The 14541-nt window shown below is 37.9% G+C and overlaps 1 protein-coding gene across 4 annotated transcripts in view; it reads left to right on the top strand.

Moving 5' to 3' along the window:
* The window catches only part of cerk (ceramide kinase), a 79605-nt gene that overhangs the window by 22627 nt on the left and 42437 nt on the right, over positions 1–14541 (top strand). For 2 of the 4 annotated variants that reach the window (XM_087999541.1, XM_043713702.2), the window contains exons 3-4: positions 2417–2548; positions 5707–5829. The exons of 1 other annotated variant lie outside the window; for it this stretch is intronic. In XM_087999541.1, the coding sequence (XP_087855667.1) occupies positions 2417–2548; positions 5707–5829 (255 nt within the window). The remainder of the gene's footprint in view (positions 1–2416; positions 2549–5706; positions 5830–14541) is intronic. One more of the 4 variants, XM_043713704.2, reaches the window with a different exon arrangement.

A 14541-nucleotide genomic window follows, 5' to 3' on the forward strand; every position in this document is an offset into this window, starting at 1 on the left:
ATTTGATATGACTGTTTTCACAAATTGTACACAAAATACAATTAACTGGATCGAATCATTGTTATAAAATTTTGTGACGACTCCACTATCAACATGGAAACAAACCTGCAACTCTACTTGCCCTTTCCTTCCGTTTCTACCTTTCCAAACACCTACTTAACCAAGATGATAAACCGGGTAAAGACCATTTACTGTTTTGTTGATCAATGTATAAAATACCTTCCTATGCACAAAAAAAATGCTATATGAACAGACCATATCATCAAGTCTGTCCTGCTGTTTACTTCAATCATTACTGATTTTTTAAGCTTTAACTACATTTTCTTGTCTATTCCCCATATCACTAAGTGAAGTGCTCATCCGGAAAACTGATGCAGACATGATGGGTGAAATGGTTTCTGTATTGTGATTTTGAGATATCCCGTAATTCCCAAGACAAACCATAAATACTTTCAATCTTGGAACACTACATCTGTCTGACCCAGAGAATTCCTAAACTTCACAACTGAGTTGAGAGACTTCACCTAATCTGTGACCTTAATGATCAGTCCCTTAACTTGAGATTGCATTTCCATGTCTAGATTGCCAACTGGACGTGGAAAAAAAGAAGTCCTTGGTCTACCATGTCAAGCCCTTTCAGTATCACGTTAAAATAGAGCATCATTTGTGCATGTGTAACCTTAGTTTTGAAGAACTTTGCCATTTCTTTTTGGGCTAATTTTATGATGTGTAGTTAATTTCATGCACTAACCTGTATTTGTAAGTTTGTGCGAAGCATTAAAATCTTGCAGTATGCTTGTTTGCAGCTAATGGATGCTTAAGATTGTTTTGTTTTACAGTTATTACATATTGTGAAATATTCTCAGTGTCTGTGCTAAGCATTATCTATTTTTAACTTTACTTTCTAGTTTACACAGCATACCAGTATTCAGTGCTGCAGCAACCTCTAGGGTTCCAGTGTTGTAGAAGTGGTGTCATTTGAAAATAAATGCATATACATTAATTTGAGATTCATAGTCCTGTCCCTAGCCACCATGTGGCTAATAGCCAGTAAATGCAAAGCAGAAGAGCAGACAAATTGTTTTGCAGAAAACCAAAACATCATCCACTAGAAATATCCATTTTATTCCTCACTCTATGGTGTTGTATGATTTGCTAAGTATTTCAAGCAGTTTTTGCTTTGTCTTTTGTTTTTATTTCAGATCCCCAGTATCACACTCACCAACTTTAAGGGCATTTAAATGGTCACTGGATAGACATATGAATAAAAATGGAATAGTGTAGGTTCGATGGGCTTCATATTGGTTTCACAGATTGGTGCAACATCGAGGGCTGAAAGGCCTGTACTGTGCTGTAATGTTCTGTTCTATCCTATCTGCAGTATTTTGATTATGTATTGCTAGTCCCTTGGAGTAACCCACTTCCATCTTTGATACTGCGATCCCTGCCTTTGAGACACAAAATAACAAATTGGGCAAGGAGAAGAAATTTGTTCGCACTATTGTTAGATTTAGAATACATAGATTATGGTAGATCAAATGCCATAGTAATTTTTTGAAGATAATGGAGTTACGTACTTAAAGAGGAGCCATTTTGAATGGGTGTGTGAGAAAATTGGATTGTGGAACTAAATCAGATATTTTCAAAAGAGTTGCCAAGCTAGGCTGAATTACCTCCATACTGTAATAGTCTGTGACTAGATACTTTGGGTGATGGTTGTCATTATTGCTCAGTACAGGAGACGTGATCTGTCAGTCTGTCACCATTTATGTTGCAGGTTACAACATAGCCAGAGTCCCAGCTTGTCAAATGCAATTTGGGGCAAATTAGTCTAAAGTGACTATTTTGAATTTTCTTCCACCCAGTAAGCCATAAAGGCTTTCTCCTGTACTAAGCAATATACTTTATAAATGAGCTCCTGAAAGGCAGAAGTTCATTATTTCTGCGTAATTCTTAAACTCAAATTTTAATGGTTTTTTTTTCCTGATTTCAGCAATTTGCTGCTTTACTTTGCATAAAATATATTGGCCAAAATATAAAATTAATTATAAAGCTAGCACTGCAATTAAGATTTTTTTTTGGTGTGACCACTCCAGTCCAGAAATATTTTGAGTGGACTGTTGACAACATATTTTAATTTTCCAATAATTTAAAATCTGGGTCATTCAGTATAGTAGTTATAGATGAGTTTAATTAAAATGTCTAAATTGCAGGTGCAAGTTGCATTTTTTTGCATGAAACATTAACTAACCTTGTCATTTTTGATTTTTGTGATTCATATATTTTGCTGTCAGGATATGAACAAGAATTAATGTGGTTATTTAACACGTTGTTATCTATTAACATGCTTAGTCAAAGAGTGCTGCTGCTTGTTAAAAAGAATTTAAAAAAACAATGAAATGTTTATTTCAAACAGGTAATCTTTCTGTGCCTGTCTGTGATATTGTTGCTGTTTGTGAAACTGAAGAAGATGGAATAGGTAAAGAAAGTGGAAGATGGCAGAAGATGCCTTCATTTTCTACTGAGCTAACTTTGCATGCATTTACAGGTACTGCTATTCATATTTCAAACAGTACTAACAACATTTTCATTCATCTATGCATAATTCTGTCAATTTCAATTTTTCTAAGTTTTCTAATTTTTATTCTCGTTGAATAACAATTACCAAGTCTCATTATTTTTGTTTTCCTTTTCTTGTACTAAACTTAGCATTATTGAAGTCAATCATAGCATCTTTATTGCTTACAACAGCTTAATAAGTACAAACTCAAGATCACATCAGGGGATTTCCTGCACTGTCTTAGTTGCCAATTCATCTGACACATTATTTCAACTTGAAATGACTGTACACTGTGAGCCTTATAATTTGTATAGTAGTTTTATTTGTGATTAATTTTCTTGATTATTCACTTAGTTATTTGCCCCCACTCCTGAGAGAGTTGCCGCCAGCTGATACAGCAGTTAAAAAAATAATTATTTGGAGATTAATTTTTAATCTGTTTTGCAAATACTATTTGTACCTATATCATCACTTTATGGCATTGTGTGTTGGTACTGCATGTATTCATTTCTGTTTTAAATTTTATTTAAATTTAAATTTTGTCTCTGTAGTTTCTGTATGCAACATATTTGTTTTTCATACCTTGGAATAATGGTTATTTCTCTTGCTATTCTTCAGGGTAATGGATACAATTTTCAGTAATAGGTCACTGCTATTTAGTGATCTATAATGAGTTTAAGAATATGGACAGCTGCATGAGCAAATGAAATCTGATAGATTTTTGCTTGCGCTCTTAACCTTTGGCTGTTTTTCTGTGTACTCATGGCATTTAAATATTGTGAGCAAGATTCTATGCAGAAGCTCCTGCATTAATACAAGTAATCAAGTCGTGTTATCTGCCTCCAGGTCATTTCATTTTCAATTTAGGGTGGGATTTATTTTCAATTTTCTCATACCCCTCTATACCCCTCTATATTTATTTTGTATCCAACATTAAACACATTTTGTTGAAATTGCCATTTAGACTGCAAGATCATACGAAAAATTTTGGTGTACAGTATCCTTCAATCCATTCAATCACATTCTGTCAGAATACCAATGTTATTGTTGTCCATTACTACAACTGACCATTAAAGAAATACACAAAAACTTCACTATGCCTTTGAGTAGGTGACTCATTGTTTTTCTAAAGGAGGATGACCAATCACTCCTATTCATCCATTCTTGGGAAGAAGCCGAAATTGATTTGTCTCTTTTTTCCAGTAAAGAGACAAAGATCAGTGTTCTTAATCTTTCGCAACTGTACTCCAAGCACTCTTTGCATTAATTGGACACTCATTCTGTGCATTTTATTAAGCTTAAAAGCATGTTATATGTGTTAATCTGTTGATGTGTGGTCTCACCAATTTCAGTAGCCTTTGATTTTTTTGGATCTGATAATCAAGTGTTGGATGTTTTTAAAATAATTTTACACTAACAAGAAAATGCATGTTTCTAAGACTATTAGAATATCAGCATCCTCTGATTCATGTAGGGTCAGCAGATCTGAGTAATGCTGCAGGCTTGCACATTGTTCTTTGTGGACAGCAAAGCTCGAGGCAAATAAACTTGGCTGCATGCCTTGAGCTCTTCCATTAGTAATTGAATACTGGTTAATTTTTTAAATTCCCAGACAAGCTGAAGCGCTGTTGTCTCTGCACTAAAAAGAATGAAAAGGAAGCTTCAAAATTCCTCAGACAACCTTAACTGCAAACTGTTCAAATTTCGCACTGGATTGAAGTGGACTGAACTGAACTGATTATGAACTTCAGGGCGTCAAACCTCTTATAGACAATAGGTGCAGGAGTAGGCCATTCTGCCCTTCGAGCCTGCACCACCATTCAATATGATCATGGCTGATCATCCTTAATCAGTATCCTGTTCCTGCCATATCTTAAGTGAATCTTGTTCCAAACTACATTGCAAAGCCAGTAAAAGTAAAGTACACATCTGATAACATTTCTAATTGGTGCAAATTGTACCTACCCTATTGTGCAACTTAATCTTTCTATGTCAAATTAAGGACAATTGGCTTTGTTTCAACCAAACTTTCCAAAGCCTTTTGTGTGTATCTTTTTTCGTAATGTCAGGCAATGCATTAAATAAGTCAGCTGATGAGTAATGGAAAAACATTTCTTAAAAAAATAAGAAGTGTACTTCAGGCTGAAAATGTAATAAATATCAGGGTAGCTAACTTGGATTATGATGTACTTTCCTAAATTTAGTGTGGTTATCAAGTAAACCTACATTTACCAAACTGTCAGAATCTGAAATTATTGGCTTTGGAGCAGAGTGAAGTATCATTCAAAACTTTTTTAAAATCTAAATTGCTCACGTAGAGTACTATAGTTTTATAGCACTTTGAGAAAGCTGCCAACAAACTCTATATCCTCCATCAGTGTTAACATGATTTATTGTTGGCATTACTTTGAAATTCATATCAACTAAGAGTTGAAGAAAGTTCCTTGTTTTCTATATTATAGTGCAAGCTCTTAGATGACTAACAAATGTAAAGAGTTCCTATAGGTTTCAGGTGTTGATGACCTTCATTTAGTTCATAGTCTGGAGACTAACCTATAAGGACATTTCTGAACACACAATGTAATTTATAACTAGGCAACCAGAATGTAATTAATTCTAAGCTAATAATGACCTGAAACTCAAATCTTAGTTTATGAAATACTTACAGTGGCTCTGTTTCTAAATAAAACATTATATCAGAGTTGCTGAAAAATGGGGAAAATCCTTTTTCAACAGAAATTTTAAAATCTTTTGGCCAGTTGTTGACAATGAATGGAAGTTATCATCTTGGAAATGTGCCAGCCACTTGATTGCTTTGGTGGACAATGTGAAGTTGCATCAAAGCCCAGAGAATCAAAAGAATGGATTTAGGCTTCCCAGAATTTTAGGAAATTATCAAGCTTTCCTTGGAAGTTGTTTATTTGTCCTCATTTAAGATTAATATTGATTTACATTTCTGGATTGTAGAATGTTAGGCTTCTTCTAAGATTGGTAGATTTTGTAAGATAAAATGAACTCTTGCTTTGAACTCAGCACTCGTTCAAAATTCCTAGCCAACTAGATATGTTGTGTACGTGCACTAAAGTTGTCTTCCACTTTTTAGAAATACTATGCATTATTTCATAATTATTTCATTTTATCTTTAGTGTATCATGTGCAGAGATCAAAAGAACACCATTGGGAGTGCAATGAAGTGACCTTTCATTGCAGTGACCATTTACTCTGTAACCAGTGGGTAAAAGCTCTTAAAGAACAGTTGGATTTACAAGGTACTGTATGTTTTAGTGAAGTAAAGATAGAACTTTCAAATATGTGGTATTTTTACAAGCCAAGGTAAACTGAGGCATCGTTCCAGATACATGACCTTTCTTTCTTTTCTCGCTTTCTCTCGCTCTCTCTTGTTCTCTCTCTCGCTTTCTCTCATTCTCTCGCTTTCTCTCTCTCTCTCTCTCTAGCTTTTTCTCTCTTTTTTCCCCCCCCCCTTTTTTCTTTCCCCCTCTCTTTCTGAAACTGAATAATCTCAAGTACTATTTTGTCACATTAAACACAATGGCCGAGACCTTCGATTCCCCAGATAGTTGGAGATCAGATATACCCTGGAAAATAGGAGTCTGAGCTATGCAGATGTCCACATCCATTGACCATGTTGTAGTTGTTCAGGAAATTGAAATGACAGACAATTAACCAGTGTGTAGAATCCCCAGAGAAAATCTCCAGCTCTTAGTTCGAGTCAGAGACTTCAGAGGGTTCTCATGGCTTACCTGAATAGCCAGGAAGTTGCTCTAACTCCCCACCTGCTCTGTGTTTAAATGCATGCACAGACATTCAGCACCCTCGCTGATTCCAGTAATTCCAGTAATTTTGGAATTGTCATGAAATTTTGGTTGTAATGGTAGGAATAATATAAATTGTAATAGCTTTGAGAATGATGTTGTAGGTTTGGTCCTTGAGTTTATGGGTTTCAAATTTATTTTATTTTTCTCTTGTACGTTTTGGTGCAGATCCATTATTCTCCTGTTCTACAGCTTGTGATGGTGGCTTTCTTGATTTGTCAAATTTGAGATAACCAAGCAAATGCTTTATAAGTCAGTAGGGTCTTCATACAAATTTCTAATTCTGGTTCCTTAACCTGTTTAGTTATTTGATAAAAGATAAACAGTGATTGTTGCTTGATGGACTGATGTTCAAAAATGTGTTGTTGAAAGCGCATGTTCTCATTACAGAGGCAGTAATTGTCGATTTCCTGTTCAGTTATATGGAGATTTTGATGGATCCATTGTAAAAGTCAAAATGTGTGGTACTGGAAAAGCACAGTAGGTCAGGCAATATCCAAGGAACAGGAGAGACGATGTTTCAGGCACAAATCCTTCATTATGCCTGGTACACCGACTCTCCTGCTCCTTGGGTGTTACCTGACCTGCTGTGCTTTTCCAGCACCCCACCTTTCGACTCTGACTTTCCAGCATCTGCAGTCTTCGCTTTCTGTCCATTGTAAAAATGTCAAGCATGTAATAAACATGTTGGCCTGTGCAATATTGCTTTTTAACAGGCTTTGCAAGAGATCTTGAAGCCTGGATTTGAGTAAAATATGCAAATTGCATTCTTAAAAACTACGGTCTGATGCAATGTTGTCTCTTCTTTCACCACATAGGAAAATTGCATACATCACGCAGTGAGTGGCTGATGTTATTTGATATAACATAGGCCTGTGGTATTAATAATGTGTTTCTTTTTTCGTGTGAGTTTCGTGTTTTCAGCTGTTCCACCACTAATCCAAAAGAATGATTAGAATTGGATGAATCTGCACTGCACTGCACTGTTGTTCAGAAGAATAGGCTCTTTCTGTCTGGTGACTTAGCATTGTAAATGCAATAAACTGAACTGCATCTAAAATTCAAATTATCAATAAGATCACCATTTATATATTTCCTTGTTTCTATTGATCCACCTTATTACCCAGGCCCTTCCTCCACCTCACTTTACCTAGCACTGCGTTAATTACTACTACACAGGAGCCACAATCACCCAATGACAGATGGAAGGAAGGGAGGGGTAACAAACTGTTGCTCACTTATGAGGAGGCACTCCTGGAGTAACTGCAACTCCAGGATGGGTAAAAACTGGAGTTGGTTGAGAGGTTAGGGGAGGAAATGGGTGGAGGAGCATTGTTGGAATGGTGGTGGGTCCAGCAAGGATTGAGAGGAAGTGAGACAAGTGGGAAGTAAGTGGTAGAGAAGGTGGAGAGAGTAAGTGATTAAGAAGGGGATGAGGAAAGTTATTGTGAGTCGGAATGAAGGATATGATTGAAAGTCTGAGTGTGAAGGGAGAACGTGAGTAAGTGGGTGTTTGGGGAGAAGGAGAGCATGTGTGGATTCATGGGGATGGGGAAGAAAAGGGGGTGAATGGATGGCGAAGCAGGTTGGCAAGAAGTGTATGTATATAATGAGGGAGAGGAGTCAGTTACGATTTGTGAGTGGGGCAGGAGGGACTTCACTGAAATTTCTATCGCCATGGACTAAAAGTAGTTGGCTGAAACCCATCTAACTGTATAAAATAATATCACTTAAGATAGCATTTTTATTTTTGTATGATGTATTCGGTGTCAATTGCATTCATTTCATGAGTTTTGATATATTCGTTCATGGATGTAGGTATTGTTCACAAGGTCAGTCTTTGTTGCCTATTCCATATTCCCCTTGAAGTTCAAATGGAGTAATTGCTAGCAAAATACTGCCTTTGTCGCTTATTTTATTTGGCATATACTTGCTGGAACAAGTGCATGTTCTGTTGTTAAGATAGGCTTTGCCTGTTGTATGTGTTTGAACTGTGTGGAGTGTTGAAATGCTGAGGTCACTTTGGGAATTTTATACAGGTATATTGGTGCACAGTCTTGAAAATAATAGAGGTGAACAAAGGAGAAAACTAATCACTTTCAAATCACTTGAAGTCTAATAATAACCCTCATTTGAAATAGCCTAGAAGCATCTTCAAATGACTTCTTGTCACCAAACATTTTTAGATCTTTGTCTGTGGCCATTTACTCCAGTCTCTCTGTGAAACATTGCCACCTCTCACAATTTGGTCAAAATCTCCTGCAGTTCTGCTTTTTCATGTGTGAATGAATGCTGAGTTCATATTCTCTTACCATTAGCGTTTCATTCAATGCTTGCTCATCACTGAAGTCTGGAATCTTAGGTTTGTAAACTTCAGAATACACAACTCTAAAGACTGGTTGTCTACTTCTACAACTAACTTGACCATGTCAAGAACAACTTATCACAATGGAACTTCTATCCCATGTGCCTCACCTGCCCTGTCTTCATCGCTCAAATCCTACAAACCCCAGTTCTGACTGACTTGATCAGTTCCTGATTTAAACATCTCATTACACAACTGATTTCCCTTGTCCTCATGGTGCTTGTATCTAAAAGTTTAACATGCATAGATAATGATGTTCTTCTCTTAAGTACTATCCTCATCCCCCATCATTGATCTTTCATCCTTACTGCCTTACTTTTAACCATTTTTGTGTATTCTAGCTTAGCCGGTGGAGGTCTGTAAATTACATTTATGTCTCAACCTTGCCCTTCTGCTTGTTCACAGGTTGCTTTTTGTTTGCCAACGCTGTTGGGGAGGTTAAATTAATGTGGCAGGGGGATGGGAACCAAATGAGGAAGTTAGTGGACAGTAAGGAGGTAGTAACTAAAGCCTGTAAAGAACTAGATAATGAAGTCAGCGTGAGTAAGGGAAAGGGTTGGCAGGGAGCAGATGGACGCAAAGGGACAGGTTGTCTGAGGCGCATTTGTTTTAATGTGAGAGGTATAGTTGATAAGGCAGATGAACGTAGGGCTTGGACAACCCTGCCACACTGGGTCCGAAGCAGACCCTCTGCAAAAATATACCAAACTGCAACCTACTTGCTCCGCAGGGTTCTAAGAAGGATCACTTAACTGGAAGCAGTCACAATCCACTCCACCAAATCGCCAGAACACTCAAATGTAAGAAACCTGCATGGAAGCCTGGTAAGCATGCCGGCCTGCTGGTAAGACTGAGACTACTTGATTTCAAGATCCCCCCTTCCCTAGCTTACACCTAGCAAATGTACAATTTCCAGAGAACAAGATGGATGAACTCAGATCACGGCTCACCTTCCAGCGTGAACTGCGGATCTGCTGCGCACTCTGCTTCACAGAAACCTGACTCAACCCATCCATTCCTGACTGCACATTTCAAGCTGACGTTTTCTCTATCCATCGTATGGACCATGCAACGTCCTCTAGTAAGAAAAAGGGTGGAGGGATTTGCTTTTTCATCAACAACTTGTGGTGCAAGGACATTCAACCCTGGGCAGCCACTGCTCCCCAAACCTTGAATTCCTCATGATCAAATGCCACCTCTTCTATCTACCATGGGAATTTACCGCTGCTATACTAACTGCTGTGTACATACCGCCACAAGCAAAGGTTGAGGAAGCTCTGGATGTGTTGTACTCCATCACTTACACCCTGGAGACGAAACACCCCAAGGCACTGTTTATTGTTACTGGTAACTTCAATCAAGCCAATCTAAGGAAGATGTTGCCCAAGTACCATCCAGAGCATTACCTGCCCCACTAGGGGCCTGAACATTTTAGACCACTGCTACACCACTGTGAAGGATGCATACCGCTCCATGTACTTCATGCCTCCCATCAGCGAGTGTGAGATAGAGATACAAATATGTAAACAGATTATGGAAAGATGTAGGAGCAGCAATGTGGTGGTGGCAGAAGATTTTAATTTTCACCTAGTGTTAGACATCTAGATGGAGCAGAATTTGCAAGGAGCAACCAGGAGGGTTTTATAGAGCAGTATGTAAAAAGGTCCAACTTGGGAGGGGTGCATACTGGACCTAGTTTTGGGGAATGAGCCCAGCTAGGTGGATGAAGTTTCAGTAGGGGATTACTGTTACAAAGATGTGGGTGTACTGTACCTTTAAGAGTTAAAAGCTAACAAAGCTACCTGACAGCACCAAGTGTTCTGAATAAGGTACAATGTAACATGTGGTCCAATAACTAGGATAGCTATTTGCTTGCAGACAAAAGCAAGTTTGAATTGGGTCAATCAGTCTAAATCATACCCCCAAAAAAAACAAACTCCAATCAAGTTTAAATTTAGTATATTGACAATATTAAAAGCCAATGGCACAATCTGAAGCTTTGGGGGAGAAGACCAGGAAAAATTGAGCAGTTGGGAGGAGAACTGCCAAAAGTCCAACAGATATAGGCTGCTAGTCAGAACTCTCTTGAGAGGCATCTGTCTAGAGAAGGAGTTTACACAGAGAAAAACATAACGCAAACCTGGAGAGCAAATCTACCGAGGAAGATATAAAGAGAAGAGTCGATCGCTGGCTGGTTTTGAAAATTTGAATTTTTTAGTAAATCTTAATCGGGAGTTTTATTGGACTAGAGTTAGAGAAGGGAAAGTAAAAGACAGGTTAGAGGAAGGAGTTATAAATAGTTGTTAGTTAATAATTCTCTGTTATACTTTAAGAAATAGAGTTGTTAATTTGTAGTTTAAATAGTTCTAGGTCTCTCAAATTTCACAGATTACTGCACGGGATAAATCTTTTGTGTTGCTGGTTTAACTTGAGCAGGAGGGTTTATCCCGTGTTGTAACAATTACTTTGGGAATAGTGATCACAATTCCGTAAGTTTTAGAATACTTATGAACAAATACGAGAGTGGTCCTAAAGTAAGAGTGCTAAATTGGGGGAAGGCTCAATTTGGCAGGAGCTGGTGAATGTGGATTGGGAGCAGCTGTTTGAAGATGGATCCACATTTGGTATGTGGGAGGCTTGTAAAGAGAGGTTGATTAAGGATGCAGGACAGACATGACCCTGTGAAAATGAGGGATAGAAATGGCAAGATTAGGGAATCATAGATGGCAGGTGAAATTGTAAGACTCGCTAAGGGGAAAAACGAAGCATACACAAGGTCTCGGCAAGTAGATGAAACTTTGGAACAATATCAGGACCAGTCTGAAATGAGGAATTAAGAGGGCGTAAAGGGATCATCAAATATCTTTAGTAAACAGGGTTAAGGAAAATCCAAAAGCCATTTATCAATAATAAGGAGTAAGAGGGTAACGAGAGAAAGGGCTGGCCTACTCTAGGACAAAAGAGGAAAATTACGTGTGGAGTCAGAGAAACTAGGTGAGATTCTTACTGAGTACTTTGCATCAGTATTCACTGAGGAGAGGGAAGTGACAGATGTTGACATGAGGGATAGATGTTTGACGATTCTAGGTTAAGTTGGTGGTAATGAGGGAGGAAGTATTGGATATTCTAAAAGGCATTAAGGTGGGCAAGTCTCCAGGTCTGGATGGGATCTATCCCAGGTTACTGCGGGAAGCAAGAGAGGAAATAGCTAGGGCCTTAACAGATATCTTTGCAGCATCCTTGAGCACTGGTGAGGTCCTGGAGGACTGTAGAATTGTTAATGTTGTCCCCTTCTTGAAGAAGGGTTGCAAGGATAATCCATGTGATTATAGACCAGTGAGCCTGACTTCAGTGGGCAGGGAGCAGAGGGATACAGATCCTTAGAAAATAGGTGACAGGTTTCTGGATTGGCGCAGGCTTGGAGGCTCAAAGGGCCTGTTCCTATGCTGTAATTTTCTTTGTTCTAACTGTAGGAGCAGGACAACTAATATGCTTTATGTGGAGGTGCCGCTCTTGGACTAAGGTGGACAAAGTCAAAAATCACGCATCACCAGATTTGCGTGATTTTTAAATATACTTTGTGAATTTTTTTTTTGGCCCATCATCTAAACTTCAGTGCAGCTGAGCCAGACGATTTCCAATTTCAGTGACCTGAAACTTCTATTCTGACTTGAAGCATTCAGGTTTGTACCCTGAAGTATTTGTTTCTGATTCCACTAATGACCTGGATGTAATGTTTGTATTCTGTACACTAAAGCATATTTTGGAATGTTCAAGAAAAAGCTTGCTTGTTATAAGTCACCTTTCTACTCTTTCTAATCTTCAGACTTTAAAAGCAGCTAATCCAAAAAGAAAACCACTATAATGAAATTATGAAAAGCTTCAGGATACCAGCAATGCAATATCAGCATTTTCTTAGTTATTGTGGTTCCAAATGTTTGTATCCTCTAAATGGATGATTTCCTCTATACATTTCCTATATATTTTTCTTGTATCAGCAGATTGCTTTACTGCAGTTTTACTGCGGATATTCATGCATATCTTTTTAATCAGAAAGTTTTAAATGTGTAGCTTGTAAAAAAAAAAATATGCAAACTGTGGACGAGGTTTTCCAATTCTTTTTTGAATCCGAGACAAATGCGTTGGGTGGTAACTAACATCCCAGTCCCAGTCTGCTTGTTAAAATCTAACAAAAGAGCATTGGTGAGTTCTTTGGCCAATCAAAGGCAGAACCCTGGTGTTCTAAGTCAGTTTAAGCTGCCGGCAAATTAGAGGCTGGCAGCTTTTGGGTTCTAACGATTGTCTGTTGAGGCATGCAGTGGGACTTAGTGGAGTGAAAGTATATAATTTTCAAACTCTTCTTGTGGCATGGGGGAGTTGTGAGATGAGGGAGATGGAGGGGGTCAACGGTCAGAAGGCTCTAAGACAAGGTTAGGGGTTGACTTTCAGATTGGGGCAGTTGGAAGATCCGAACCTCAATCCTGAAACAACTTTTGTGACCACTGATTAATTTAAAGACACCTCCTCAACGTAGAGTTTTGTGTCACAGGCGACTGATAAAGGCTTCCCTCCCTGTCTCACCACCGCTCTTTGAAGTTACGATCTCATGCTTTATCCCTTCATTGGGCTGAGCTGCACTTAAGTCAGTCCAGATTTTCATAATAAATTGTGCCATTTTATCTGTTAAAGTCATTACATAAATTCTGAAGACAAAGTATCTTTGTATTGATATATATAAACAAGCAATACCCTGTATGGTGATATTAATTTTTGTGCATAAAATAGATAAAAGTTATTAAATTCAGCCAATCAAAAATCACATAAATGTGTACAATTTCATTCAGCTTTTTCACAGTACATAAAGAAATTCTACTTATCTGCAGAACATGTGTGTGAAAATGTAATTAAAACTGTAAAAATCATACTTCCCTTTGTTTTGGAACCAAATCACATCTCAATCTGCTTGAAGGCATCATTCTATGCATATCGTGTTCATCAGCATCGGCCTTCTTGCTCCATCATAATCACCTTCTATGCCATAAAGTGCATTACGTTTCTTGAATGATGTAATGAAAATCTCTTCTAATTTCATCCCTACAGACTGTTCACACAGGATTGCCATCGACTGCCTGTCTTCATGAATTTTTCTTTGATCGGATCATCCAATTATTCCATTCCATTCTTTTTCTCATGCTACCCTTACATAGCTTGTTTACTGATGATTGAGCAAGGTTGCTGAAAATTACTAATTTCAAGAGCAATATGTGAGATGGAATGTGATCTGAATATATCCCAGGTTGAGAATATTTCTTTAACATAATCCTCCTGTTTGAAAACTGAAAGGATCAGCGGTCATATTTTCAAACTACTTTCATACATCTATACTTTGTCATGAATGTGAATGATTACTTCTTTTGGGAATTTCTGTTTTGGGAGGGTTTTCCCCTCGAATGCTGTTCAGCTTTGTTGCATCACACGTGAACAACAGCACAATAATAGATCTACTCTTTCCATGGCCAGCTGTTTTCATGAATGCTGTTTTCTCTCCAACTTGTCTCACAATTTGACTATCATATCAGAATTCATGGAAGTCTCATCCATGTTTCTGAAGGAAGCCATTGATAGTTCAACCTTCTATCAATGTTGAACTGCAATAAGTCTGTCATCAACTTGAACTGAAAGATGCTGTAAAATCTTGGTCTTCTGTCATAGTACAAAACTCAGTTTTGCAGAGGGCTTTCTCCAATCTAAAATGTTCTTCTCCAATATCTTGTTTTCCAGCT

This window comes from Chiloscyllium plagiosum, unplaced genomic scaffold, assembly GCF_037043375.1.
Source record: "Chiloscyllium plagiosum isolate Xiang-an unplaced genomic scaffold, Cpla_swu_hap1 HiC_scaffold_23, whole genome shotgun sequence".
Lineage (NCBI taxonomy): Eukaryota > Metazoa > Chordata > Chondrichthyes > Orectolobiformes > Hemiscylliidae > Chiloscyllium > Chiloscyllium plagiosum.